Source organism: Wolffia australiana, chromosome 20, assembly GCF_029677425.1.
Source record: "Wolffia australiana isolate 7733 chromosome 20, ASM2967742v1".
NCBI classification, from domain to species: domain Eukaryota; kingdom Viridiplantae; phylum Streptophyta; class Magnoliopsida; order Alismatales; family Araceae; genus Wolffia; species Wolffia australiana.
Window position 1 is genome coordinate 1771441 of NC_135854.1, and position 14928 is coordinate 1786368.

The 14928-nt window shown below is 41.6% G+C and overlaps 1 protein-coding gene across 1 annotated transcript in view; it reads left to right on the plus strand.

Annotated features, from left to right (window-relative positions):
* The window catches only part of LOC144715978 (NADH dehydrogenase ubiquinone complex I, assembly factor-like protein (DUF185)), a 68001-nt gene that overhangs the window by 12611 nt on the left and 40462 nt on the right, over positions 1 to 14928 (plus strand). The window contains exon 4 of the mRNA XM_078590942.1: positions 6227 to 6292. Coding sequence (XP_078447068.1) covers positions 6227 to 6292 — 66 coding nt within the window. The remainder of the gene's footprint in view (positions 1 to 6226; positions 6293 to 14928) is intronic.

The following is a 14928-nucleotide window of genomic DNA, read 5'->3' on the forward strand; positions in this document are numbered from 1 at the left end:
CGGTTTCTCTGCCTAACAGACACAATTTGGGTGGAAGGAGAGTGCAATCTACTGATGCTTGAAGTGAGACACGGAACAAAGGAATGTTGTAGCTTGCTGGTATGTTGCCAATGCAGGGGGATGGACCATTGTCAAATGGACTGTCCAAAGGGGTTCGTGCATATACCGCATGGTTGGCGAGTGCATCTGCGGTCTGATTGCCCTCTCGCAGCTGATGACGAAGGCACCCAAACCGGAGGCAATGAGCCCAGGATTTCTCCAGCAGAAAGGGAACACCAACATACAGAGGGGTAAGGTGGGAGCTATCATGAGGCCCTCATGGGTTGCCTAATAGGGGCAGATTTCGAGAGGAACCTCGAAAGTGGAGGAGGTACATCAAGGGCTTTGGAAAAATGGCCAGGTCTTGACAAAACAGAACTGTGGCCTTTTGAGAACGGGCATTTCTTTATCTGGGGAGCCTCTATGGCCTGCTTATATTGCATTGATTGGTTAGGAGCAGGAGGTCAATGGGGGCACATGGCTGAGGTGGCATCGGGTCCCTCAAAAGGATGGAGCATCATAGGTAGTGAACAATATATGTATATTTGAAGTCCGGACTGTCCAATTGGGATATAGGGTCCGACCAGCGTTGGAGACTTTGTTCTGACTGTTTGGTTCACTCTGGCACATCCTCTCATCCGGAGTGGAATTAGGGGTTCCCAATATTTTGTTGTTGGAAGTAGAGGGGTTTATGGAAGCACCAACTGTATTGTGATTTTGGTGCCCAGAAGGAACCTTTGGGATATGACTCGCCACACGATCGCTGCCATTGTCACTGGATGGAGACAAAAGGAAATGGATGATAAAGCACATGAAAAGAAAATCTTGAAGGTTGGGATCCTATGAAAGCGATGGAGTAGGCCTTCCAATACAGTGAGCATGAAGGACATGAAGTATTTCAACCCAATCCCTCCAGAGAGACTAGCCAGTGCAACAACGACGGTGCGACGATGACAACGTCCACCTCCTAGGGGAAGGAAAGCATAATGAGAGAGACTATCCAGTTTGAAGACGACGAGCAGCAGGCCTGCAGAGGGATCAAGAGGAAGGTGATACTGGCAGGAAAGATGAACAGCGCCGGATGGATTGCCCTCTCGACTTCTTCCTCCGAGGAGGGTCTAATCAATGTGGACTTGTGAATAGGGGTTTCACCTCCCGCAACGACGCTATCTGCCAACAGGTACTGAGGTAAAAATGCTGTTTGCGAGGGTCCTACCAACTTGCCAATCACCTTCCTCATCTATTCGCCAATACCTTTGCAATTATAAGGTAGATGGAGTTGGACAGTGAGATCGGTCTGAAATCCTCTATTTCCATCTAAATACTTAGAGACAGTAATGGTTGTGGACTGAACTGGAATAGGAAAGCAGCCCCAGTCAAAGGGGAATCACCATTTTGGCAGGGACTTGGACAATTTTCCCCCAGGTACGTGACTTTTCCTTTGGGTGTGGTGTTCCCTCGGTTATATGCGAGAACACAGTGCTCTCCAGGCACGGTGAGGGAATTCTGGGACGGCACATGGAACCTATTGGTAGACGAAGCTTTGTCAGACCAGAGGGTAGAAGATATCATGTCATGCAATAATCTCTAACTCAGAATTTCCCAGACACAGAGAGCAGGATGGTTGGGAATGAGTCAATGCTCCTGTTTTGGTCTGAAGAGCATACACGAGGATCCAGAAGGGCATGAGGAACAAACAATTCTACATGCATGTGGAGCTATATGGAGGCTAAAAGTACCACTTAAGTTACAGATATTTGGTGGCTTCTACAGCGAAAATGACTCCTGACTTGCGTGTTGCGGCTAATGATGTATCCGGATGCATTGTTGGTTTTTGTTACGCTCAAGAGAAAATGAGGATTGCAGCAATCTCTTTTTCGAGTGCTCTTAGGCCCGTACTATCTGGGCCACCTGAGTGATAACATCGGTGGATATCACATTGGCAGACGTCTTCTGGGAGTCTTTTGGGAGTCAAACTAGCCGTTAGAAATGGATTGTATAAATACCTATATTGTGTTAATGGAATGCTATGCCTCTTTTCTGCCTTTTATCTACTCTCCCCTTCTCTTCTCCTCTCTTCCACTCTCTGTTCCTCCTCGCCTTCTGTTAAGATCCCCATAGAGATCTAACAAAATCAAGCAATGGGACAAGGGGTAGAGAGAAGAATAGGAGAGATGGAAGAGGTGAGAGAAAATAAGAGAGAGCGATAGGTGAAAAAACTCTCAAGAACCTCTGAATCGGGAGTTCTTGTCCTCACGAAAGCTGGATACAGCTACTCGTGCCAAGAAACCACAGGGCAATCATTCATCACAAGTCCCTCTAATGACCTTACAAGGATATATAACCCTACAATTTCAAGAATCAGTTATCTCATCAGGACTCTAACAATACTTCCCCCCATCGGCGACAGCTTGTCCTCAAGCTGTTCAAGACGATCCCCTCGATCCATTATTGGACTGCCAGTTGACGTTGGAATGGGTCAAGCTGGATCCTAGATTGGGTTGATGGCTGCCTTGAAAACAGAGGTGGTGATGGCATTGTTTTCAGTAGAGGTGCATCCAATGGAGACGGCTGCAGCCATCATGTAGCGCAATGGTGGCAACAGTAGAAGAAGAGGGCTTGCGATGGTGACTTCGGCAGTAGATAGTGTGATGTGCAGGGCAGAGGCGGCTGACGGTGGTAGCATCTCAGCTGGATCATGATAGAAGAATGTTGGGTTGATTGTGGCCCTGGGTCATGGATGGTATTCTCCTGTAGGGCCTCAAGAGGTGGGCCCAATTTTGAGTGGCCAGTGAGGGCCTTTCTTTGCTCTGGCCCGAAGTTTAGCACATGGGCCAATCGTGCAGTCCGTTCTGGCAGATGGGTTTCACGAACCCTAGTTTTCGACAGAGTCATTGTTACAGGTGTGTCGGTGGCAATGGCGGAAACAGCAGCCTGTTGTCATGATGGCAGTGGCGATTTGGCAACAGTGGCTTGGCAACTTGATTTCAATTGGGGAAGGGCGAGGACAACGACTCTGTGATGGCATTGATGAGATTGGACGGAGCAATGGGCAGGGCCTTGGCCTCTGCAGTACAAGGCTGAGCAGCGGTAGCAGCCTTGGTTGCATCTCGTTGAAGGCGGAGAAGGAGAAGTCTCCAGTTGCAATTTTGGAGGTGTTAGCGATGGCGACCACGGTGGACTCTGCGACTAGGGTTGCAGGTCCAGCCATTGTGTTTCGCTCAGTTGCTAGAGTTTTTGCCAAGGCAATTACAGTTGCTTTTGTAGCAGGCAGGGTGACATTGGCGGACACCACTGCTACGGTGGTTGAAGCGACAACGGATGTAGCTTCTACTGTGGCAGATCTGGGCGTGATGCCTGATGCAGCGTCTATAAAGGATGAAGCAGCGGCAGATAAAACATCAGTAACACCAGAGTCTATGGCAGTTGTGGCAGCGGCAAAGAAAATGTCGGTGACGCCAGCTCTTGGAGCGGTGACGGCAGTTTTGGCATTGCCTAATGCGACTCCTGCAGATGATGCATTGGCAGCGGCAAATCTTGGAGCAACTGTTGGAATGTTGCCTAATGCAGCTTCTCCAGAGGATGTGTCTACGGCAGGAGATCTTGGAGCGGCTGTTGGAGCTTCGCCTAACGTTAGTGATCCAATTCTAACCATATAGCCTGAAGTTCATTCACATATTCTATCAGAGTCCTGTCACCTTGTTGTAAGTACCGTGCCTTGATGACAAGCCCAAAGGTCCTCCAAAGATTACTCTTCTTAAGTCTGTTCTTCCAAACATAATCCCAAATTTGTTTGGTGGTCTTCAGAAAAGACATCTTTGGAAGCTGGTCCTTGGTCACATTACTTAGTAGAAATACATGAACATTTGCATCATCATGCTTCCAAATCTTGTATGATCAATCTGATGGATCCACCTCTGCAAACAAGGGGTCGCCTAACTCCCGGCCAAGAAGAGTAAGATCCACAATTTGCCCCATTGGGCAAAGTTCCTCCCATTGTACTGAAGGGGTTCAGCAAGGGGAGGAATTAAAGATGGTAACAGGCTGTGTGATACCCCAGAGACTCCTTGAAGTAGACTTTCAGCATTAGACGAGGTCTCACCAGATGACATCCTGCAATACATGTACTGGTATTGGGGGTTTGATGACAAATGCAGAGGCTCAAATATGTGTTGATGGTGCGAAGGCAGCGACTCCTTGTTGATGCAGATATGTTGTTGATGACACAGTACGCGTTGATGGGGCAACTTTGGCAACTTCCAAGATGCTCATAGATGGCGCGACTGAGAGAGTCGCCGGTTACTTCTTTGACAACTTCACCTTGTTTTCTCGTCGTGACGTGAGACACAATTGTTGTAGACTTCGGTGTGGTCCTCACTGATCCTGCTCTGATACCATGTAGACTTCCCCCCAGCCAAGCCATAGACAATTGGTGAAGAAGGGAAGAAACAACAGGGAGAACCAAGAACCAAGAAACATAATAGTTGTTCTTGATACTAAATCTGTTTCAGTGTACCCCTCATATAATGGCATATGCAGATTACACATAGTATAAAGGTCAAAAGATAGAAAGATAAAAAATAGAAAGACATGTAAAGAGGAAACAAGACATTTAAAGAAAGTGCAATAAGGAAAGCTCGCTAGCTGACGGCAACTGAGGCTTTCCTAGAAGGTTCATTTGATAGTCTCTCTTTTGAGCATCTGTTAGCATCCCGATGAAACTGAAATCATGAGTATCTGAGAGAGATCATTAGGGAATCCCTGTATCAACTTTACGGTGAAACTGTATCAGATGGGGTTAGATGACAATGAGTTTTCTCATTTTTCATCTCCCTTGGATTTTTTGCACTTTCTAGTTCAGAGCATTTGCCTGCATAAAGCAGATAAGATTGAGTAAACTATAACACATTTTCTAGATTATAACACTTTTTTCTTCTAAACAAATTGTGTTTCATAGATGTAGAGATCCTTCCCTGCCATCCTGATCCCTCTTCTCATCTTCCTTAATTTTCTCATTCTAAAAAAGTCCAAAATATGGTTCTTTTACAGCTACTAGGTGGTTAATTTGTTAATGATGTGTCTTCAAAGTTCATTCCAAAATCTGTCTTTTTATCATGATAGGTTTCAGTCTGGGAAATCCATTTATATTTCGCTCTTTTATTTAGTTCAAGTCCTAAATGTTCTTTACATTGTTTTTTTAGAAATATAAAGGGTTGAACACCTGATGAATCAGTGAACCTCCTTTCAGGGTCTTACAGTCCCTTCACCATCTATCCGATCATATTCAAAACCTCCCCTCTCCGCCTGTCACACTCTGGAGCCATGTCGCCTTTAATCCCTCCGCTTCGTGTATGGCTCCATATGTAGAAGCTGTTCTTCCCTGAACAGCACCTTGTTTCAATGAAACCAGATGGCCCACAACACTGCCAATGCTCGATCACCTTCTTCATTTCCTCAGCCCCTGAAATTCTGGACTGAGCCATAAATGTTCTTTACTTTGTAAAAATACCCTCATGGAATTTTGGTACAAACCCCTAAGGTTATTTTATAATTTCATTTATTATGGTCTCCCTTTCAATGATGTAACTTCCTCCATTATGTTGGAGCACAGCGAAGAACATTTGGCATGGTGTTTTCCTGCATGATGTCCATTCCATTGTGTCCCTAATCGCGATGTCCCTTGCGCTGAAGGTCTACCCCCTTCCTGGGAGTTTCCATCCTGCCAAACTCCTCTCTAGTGAACATCCCTTCCACAGACTATCGTCGCCTTCCCACGTTTCACGATATGAACTTGGTGGGTTCATATCAGGTTTGATTTATAAATGTATCCACACAAAGGGTAAAATAGACAATGATCCAATGTGATCTATCCCTTTGATCCCCGTTTGTAAGATTAGGATTCCTATTGAATTGAATGTTATTTATCATGCATCAGGTAGGGCAACTACCGGTCAACGGAAAGACATTCACTGATGATAAGAATTTTACTTATTAAGACCAATTAATTTTTTCTGTTACATGTAATTAGCTTGTTTTGTTGAAGAATGATAATGAAATATGTTTAATGAGTGTCTCTTGAAATTCTTCTCAGTACTAAAAAATAGGTGTTGATACTCATTCAACATTTCTAGCTTGTTGTCGTCCCTGTAAAAAATGGTTATTATTTAATTCTGTCTATTTTCCTCAGCCGTGGTATGCGCATGCTATTGCAGAAGCAATATTACGCACGGCCAACCTCTCTGTTCCACTAAAGGTTAGCCTTCTGTTTGATGCTACGATCAAATTTAGAAAAATATTTGTGCAGATCGCATCACATACATGGCACAGATTGTATTTGTGAATGTGGAATATAAATATACCGAAGTGAATATTTAATTTTGTCCCGTATTCTAGTAGGACCCCAAGCAGGTTTCCCTTTAATCCCATATCAAAAAACCACAACGGGGGTACTAGAATGGTTGTGGCGTGCTAGTGTGATGCACGTAGAGAGATGAACAAGAGCGCGGTCAGGCAGATAAGACAGTGGTTTGAGAGGCCGCATGCTCTATCAGGAGCCAGTGGACTCTGAGCTCACAAACTTTTTCCCCCTCTACTCTTCTGATAGATACCTTGTTGCTGGTCTCTGTTGAAGAAGGAAGTACTTGAAGAAAAAGGAGAACTACATACGAGGTAGATTGAGGATGAGATGAAAAAGAAAGTTGATACAGTGGCAGTACAGACTTTGATTGCCACCTGTAGCCTTCCTAGGGAGCATCTCTCGTACTGACTTGGCCTTCAAATAGGGAGCACCTCCTGTTCCAGGTATATCCTAGGTTAAGGGATACGTCCGCGTAGATTACTATTTTGGGCCTGCCCTTACAGTACAGACCAAAACTAAGTTAAAACCCCTCACACAATCTCTGAGCTGCAGTGTAATGGTTACAAATGTACGGTTTACTCATCATTATAGTGTTGGGATCCAAATCACATTAAGTTGGCATGGTGATGCTACCCTGAGACCCACTTATTTGGGAGGTGACAAGTTGCTGAAGATCGTAGAAGTGCAGATAGTAGAAAAGAGGAAATTTTTATTTCATCAAAAAAAGGTTACATAAACACTGTTTTCTATCACTACTTATACTAGTCGTTTGGGCAGTCTCCCAACGGCTAGTTAACGGCTAGTTTTGAACTAGCCGTTAGCCTTTGCGGTGGGCCCCACTTGCTCTGATATTTCTCTAGTGGGCCCGATAGTTCTCCATTGGGCTTGGGCCATTTTCCTCTAGACTTGGGCTTCTGTAGCACATATTTCTCAACACTCCCCCTCAAGTGCAGGGATGTATACTTATCATTCCAAGTTTGGATCTCAAATATTTAGTTCTCTTGATTGGTAGCCCTTTTGTGAAAATATCTGCGCATTGTTCTTCAGAGCTCACGTAATCTGTCTTCAGGTCTCATTGTTCCAAGTGCTCCTGTATGTAAAATCTGTCTATGTTTACATGCTTCATTCGGTCATGATCGACTGGATCATGAGCTATACTGATAGCCGATTTGTTGTCGCAGCGGATAATAATTGGCTTTATAAAAGTAATCTTCAAGTCTTCTAATAAGTTATTGATCCACATTGCTTCATCAATTCCCTTTGACATTGCCCGAAATTCAGCCTCTGTGCTGGATTTTGATACTACACTCTGCTTCTTGCTCCTCCAGGTTACTAAGTTACCTCATAGGAATGTGCAATAACCCGTAGTTGACCTATAATCAAGTCGAGAACCAGCAAAGTCAGAGTCAACGTATAAAATAAGATCAATCTTACCTGTTTTCCGATGTGCAATACCCAGTCCTGGTGTTCCCTTTAGGTACCTGAGAATTTTGTTAGCAGCTTGAAAATGCGAATTTCTAGGTGAATGCATAAATTGACTTAGTACATTCACAGCATAACTTATATCTGGTTGAGTATGTGCTAAGTACAAAAGTTTTCCTATTAGACGTTGATATGAAGTAATTTCTACTTTAGGGTCACTTTCATTTGAGGTTAGCCTATGATTTACCTCAATTGGTGTCTCACTAATGTGACAGTTCACCTGTTTTGTTTCATTTAGAAGATCTAATATATATTTCTGTTGCGTCATTAAGATTCCCTCACTCGATCTCGCAAACTCAATGCCTAAAAAATACTTTAAGGGTCCTAGATGTTTAACCTGAAAATTCTTATTCAGGTGATCTTCAAGTCTCTTTATTTCTTCTAAATTATTCCCAGTGATTATTATGTCATCTACATATACTATTAAAATAGTTAGTAGATCCGTTAAGCAATGTTTAAAAAACATAGTGTGTTCCCCATTACATTGATTGTATCCTAACATCTTCATGGCTTGGGTAAATCTCCCAAACCATGCTCGGGGTGATTGTTTCAAACCATATAAAGCCTTTTTTAGTCTACATACTTTTCCTTTGTTCTGTTGATTCTCATATCCTGGAGGAATATTCATGTAGATTTCCTCCTTTAGGTCTCCATGTAAGAAAGCATTTTTAATATCATATTGGTTTAATGGCCAATCAAAATTCACTGCCACAGATATAAGGATTCTAATGGTGTTCATCTTGGCAACTGGGGCAAAGGTTTCCTGGTAGTCAATTCCATATGTTTGCGTATACCCCCTTGCTACCAGTCGTGCTTTGTACCTTTCTAAACTTCCATCCGAGTTATTCTTGTAGTATAAACCCACCGACAGTCCACAGATTTCTTATCTTTAGGACGATCCACAATTTCCCAGATTTTATTTTGAACTAGTGCTCTCATCTCTTCATCCATTGCTTCTTTCCAACTAGGATTGTTCATTGCTTCTTTTGTGGACTTAGGAATAGTAATGTTTTGGATTTTGGTGAGGAATACCTGATATTTGGGTGAAACTTTCTCATAGTTTAGATAGTTAGCTATAGGATATTTCACACATGTTCGAGTTCCCTTTCTGAGAGCAATCGGCCAATGGCCTCTTTCATCTGTATCGTTAGTATCTTCAAGAACTACTCCCCCTTCAGTGGATACCTCTCGCCCTTCGTGATGTGAGTCCTCCCTTTCACCCAAAAATGGAAATTTAAACTAACTGTTGCAATTGATTGCTGTAACGGATATCAAAATTAAATTTATGTGAGGCAATTTGTGATTACACGGCTTTCCTTAAGTCCAAATTACCAGAGTACATAGATTAAGCATGTACCATGTATTTCTAAAAAAAAGGAAGTGTCCTTGTTGGCCACAAAACAGAGATCAGAGCTCAAGGTGCTTATGTTTGAAAACAAATGAAGAAATATGCTGATTGAAGTGAGTATAGAAGAATAATAAAATTTTTTAGTTTAACAGAAGGGAAAGAAGAAAGTGCCAAAGACTTTTTAAGGGAATGAAGGATCCACGTATCAGTTACTCTGATTGAGAAAGGTTATGAGAGGCTCCAAAATATTCCCATCCAATACCAGACGTCCCTCTCCTACTACATTACAGGTTAAATGAAGTTTCTTTTCCACGATTTGATCCATAACTAGAGGAGTGGACAATCTATAGACATACCAGACCAAGAATCATGATGATTATGTTAGACCCTGAGTGTCAATCATGGGTTGCTCACGTTTTTTTTTGGAGGATGATTTTAAAGGATAATCACCAGACAGAACAATGATCACCGAAAGTTCACATACAAGCCCCTAAAAAACTATGCCATAATCAGCTCTTTCCCCTCCCTAGATAGCTCGAGGAAACCACGCTGCTGTGAGGTCCTCCACCTCGTGAGCAAGCCCGTTTGTAGAATTCTTCCTTCCTCCCTTTAAATAGCACTTCATTCTTTCCCCTTTAAATATCGCTAGCCGTTATATATCCGATTTTAAATAAATCGGATAATAGGCCCATAAGTATGAGGCCCATTAGTGATAATCTATTTATATAATTTATATTATTGATTTATACATTCAACACTCCCCCTCAAGCGCAGGAATGTATATTAGTCATTCCAAGCTTGGACACCAGGTATTGCATATTCTTGATTGGTAAGCCCTTGGTGAAGATGTCTGCACATTGCTCCTCAGAGTTGACATGCTCAGTTTTTGGGATTCCTTGCTCTAAATGATCTTGTATGTAAAATCAGTCAATGTTCACGAGCATCATTCTATCATGATCAAATGGGTCGTGAGCAATGCTGATAGCGGACTTGTTATCGCAGCGGATGAGAATTGGTCTTGAATACATAATCCTTAAGTCATCCAGTAAGCTTTTGATCCACATTACTTCATTGATCCCCTTTGACATAGCTCTGAATTCTGCTTGAGTACTAGACTTTGAAACAACATTCTGCTTTTTGCTTCTCCATGTCACTAGGTTTCCTCCAAGAAATGTGCAATATCCGGTAGTTGACCTATAATCAAGACGAGAACCAGCAAAGTCAGAATCAGTGTATAGAACAAGATCTAGCTTACCCGGTGTTCCTTTCAAGTACCTGAGAATTCTGTTAACAGCCTGAAAATGAGAATTTCTAGGTGAATGCATAAACTGACTAAGTACATTTACCGCATAACATATGTCCGGTCGTGTGTGTGAGAGATGTAGTAATTTTCCCACAATACTTTGATATGAGCTAATTTCTACTCTAGGTTCGTTTTGATTGATAGTTAACTTATGGTTAACTTCAATTGGGGTTTCACTTACATGACAATTCATATGTTTTGTTCGTTCAGGAGATCTAGTATATATTTTTGTTGTGTCATTAGTATCCCTTCACTTGATCCTGCAAATTCTATACCTAAAAAATATTTTAGGGGCCCTAGTCGCTTAGCTCTAAAATTCTTATCTAAATGGTCTTCAAGAATTTTAATTTCTCCAAGATCATTTCCTGTGATGATAATATCATCCACATACACTATCAAAATTATTATCAGCCTTTCAGTCTGATGTTTTAAAAACTTAGTATGTTCCCCATTACTTTGGTTGTAACCAAGTTTTTTCATAGCTTGGGCAAATTTCCCAAACCACGCTCTGGGTGACTGTTTTAGTCCATATAAAGCCTTGCGAAGTCGACATACCTTACCCTGATTCAATTTGTCTTCATATCCGGGAGGAATATCCTTATAGATTTCTTCCTTCAGGTCTCCACGAAGGAAAGCATTTTTAATGTCATACTGGTTTAGTGGCCAATCCAAGTTCACTGCCAGGGAGATATGGATTCTGATTGTATTAATCTTTGCAACTGGAGCAAAGGTTTCTTGGTAGTCAATTCCGTATGTTTGGGTGTATCCTCTGGCTACAAGACGTGCCTTATATCTATCTAAACTACCATCTGATTTACACTTTATTGTATATACCCATCTACAGCCTATGGATTTGTTATCCTTCGGTCGATCAATTATCTCCCTGGTATTATTCTGTAGTAGAGCTCTCATTTCATCATCCATTGCTTCCTTCCATCTGATGTTCTTCATAGCTTCCTGTGGAAACTTTGGGATTGGAATGTCTTGTATCTTTCTGAGAAATACTTTGTATCCAGGTGAGACTTGCTGATAATTTAAGTAATTTATCATCGGATAGGGTACAGGTTTCACACAAGCTCTAGTTCCCTTCCTTAAGGCAATTGGCCAGTCTGTTCCTTCATTATTATGTTCTATTTCTTTAGTTCGATCTACCTCTCCCCTGAGAGGCACTCCCCCTTTATCCAAATCCGTGAGTCCTGGCATTTTCTCCTTTTTCTTCCTTTATAGTATTTTGGATATGGAGTTAATTGATGTACTTCTTCCGATTGTCCTGTCTCAACTCCTGTTTCTCCAGATTGACATGGATCTGCATTTTCTGTTCCATGTTCAACTTCGTTTGGTTTGATGGGTATAATATCAATTCCACTTTCAGGTCATCTGTATTCCTCAGATTTATCTTGGTTGGTGTCCATACTTGTTGTTGTTGTTTCACTAGTCAGTAACTGAGATATGTCTTTATGAGTCTCAGTTCCTTGAGGTTTATAATAAAAAGACTTTTCATCAAACACCACATCCTGTGACACTATGTACTTACGAGTAACCGGATGATATAATTTGTATCCTTTTTGAGTAATAGAATACCCAATAAAAACACATTTCAATCGCTTTGAAGACCACTTGTTCTGTTTGTATGCATGGTTATATACATATCCAACACACCCAAATGTCCTAACAAGTAGTCCAGTCTTCAATCTCACATTTGGGTTATAAGCTTCCAATAGGTCTAAAGGGCTCTTAAAGTCTAGGGTCGTTGAGGGAAGTCGATTTATCAAGTGGGTTGCTGTCATTACTGCAAATCCCCATAGGTTTGCAGGGACATTACCATGAATTAGAAGAGTTCTCCCCTTATCCACTATTTCTCCTAATTTCTTTTCAGCCACTGCATTTTGTTGTGGAGTATAAGGGCATGAGGTTTCATGTCTTATTCCTTCAGAAGTAATAAATTCCATCAATTCATTGTTAAGGAAATCCTTGGCATTGTCTGTTCAAAGTCCTTGTACTTGATCACCAAACTGTCTCTTAATCAAAGTACACAATCCTTTTATATTCTTGGTCACTTCATGTTTGTGTTTTTGAAGAAACACCCAGCTATATCTGCTGTAATCATCTACATATACTAGGAAATATCGATGTCCTAGTATATCTTGTTGTGGAGAAGGTCCCCAAACATCACAATGGATCATTTGAAAAGGCTTGGTCATGTAGGTGTTACTAGGTGGGTAGGTAGTTCTTTTAAATTTTCCTAACTGACAAACTTCACAGATCAAATTCTCCACTAAAATATACTTGAACTAATGTGGGTACATGCGTTTTAGAAGATGAAAGGATGGATGACCCATTCTTTGATGAATCTCCATGAGTGGCTCCTTTGATGACATGGTTACGGCTGCCACCTTGGTTCTATCTCCTCCTAAGGATCCAAGGTTCTGCCAGGGCAGATAGTAGAGTCCTTGATGGACCTTAGCTAGTCCAATCCTCCACCTGAGTTCCTTACGACATAAATAGGCATCAATATTATCAAACAAGACATTATATCCTTTATCTTTGCTAATTGCTGTACTGAAACTAAACTTACAAAAAGTTTGGAACATGAAACACATTTTGCAGTTCACCAATTGGTTGTATATTCAAATTGCCAATGCCCACTACTGGGAGTAGTGTTCCATCAGCAGTTTGAACATGTTTGCCAAGAGTAATTTTTTTATATGTTATAAAGGATTCTCTCCTTGACGACATATGATCAGTTGCTCCTGAATCAAGGATCCATGCACTTGCTAGGTCCTTAGTAAATAAAGTGAGATTCATCAGGATTTCCTTTTTACCAGTATAAGCCTTGGAAGTAGATCCGATGATGGAACCAGAGTTGATAATAGACTTCAGACTTTGAAGTTCCTGCATCATCTTCTGGAAATCCTGGGCTGAGGGAAGATCATTACCAGAATTCTTTTCTCTTTGCTATGCTAGGTGGGCTCTTGCAATATGTGGAGGCTTTCCGTGAAGTTTCCAGCACTTATCTTTAATGTGTCCCTTTTTCTTACAGTAGTTGCAAGTTACCTCTTCCTTATTCACCTTTTCTGGATCAGGTCTTGATTGGCTCTGATCTTTAGTGATGTAGGCTGTACTCTCAATCATCCCTCGAGCAGCATTCAACCGACTTTCTTCTTGCATCACCTCGGTCACAGCTTGATCAAATGTAGGTTCTTCTTCCCGGTTGTACAGTTGACTCCTGATCATCTCAAATTCAGGTCTTAGCCCTTGTAAGAACTGACACAACCTGTTAGTGGCTTCATGAGCTCTGGCAACAAGATCTGTAGACAGGGGTCGACAATGATCTAACTCATTATGAATGTCCCTTAGTTTATTTCAATAGGTTAGGACATTCATATCCCCTTGTTTAAGAGTGTAGGATTGGACTATAAGATCAATAATTTTCATTTCATCATTCTTTTTAGAATGACACCGATGGATCGCCTCCCACAATGTCCTAGATGTTTCATAGGATGAATACCTGACTAGTTGCTCCTATGCAATGGAGTCCAGTAGCCAGGCAAACACAATTTCCTCCTCCATAACCCATTTCTGGTAGTTTGGATGAGTCTCACTTGGACAGTCTTCTGTGAGATGATGTATGAGCTTCCTAGGGCTTAAGGCAGCTTGGATATTTCTCTCCCATAGCAGGAGATTATTCCCATTCAATATATTGCACTTGGCGATAACTGGAAGATGAGTAAGCCATCTATCAGCAAAAGGCACTTGAGCTCCTGATGATGATGGACCATGCTTTTTGGTAAGCTTCATTGAGCCTTCTGCAATAGCCATGTAGCCAAGAAACTTGAGAGCTCCTCCACTGATCTCGTAGAGTGAACGGAAATCCTCCCGTAGGATGATTTTGCTTCAACAAGACTCCCAGGCACTCATAACACCAGCTCTGATACCATGTCGATGTAGCCTGGTCTCTTGAAGCAGAAGGCGAGGAGGAACAGAGAGTAGTAGAGAAGAGAAGAGAAGGGAAGAGTAGATAAAAGGCAGAAAAGAGGCATAGCATTCCATTAACACAATATAGGTATTTATACAATCCATTTATAACGGCTAGTTTGACTAGCTCTAACGGCTAGTTTGACTAGCCGTTATATATCCGATTTTAAAAAATCGGATAATAGGCCCATAAGTATTAGTCCCATTAGTGATAATCTATTTATATGATTTATATAATTGATTTATACATTCAACAATTCTGAAAAATAGTGCAAAGTATGACTTCGAGTTTCTTCATAAAAAAATTACACAATAAATCACTTAGATTTGTATAAATTGAGCGTTGGGTTCCGTCTAAAGACGCCTCATATCCAAAATCTTATGTTTTCTTCTACCCACCGATCAGACCATACGATATTGTAG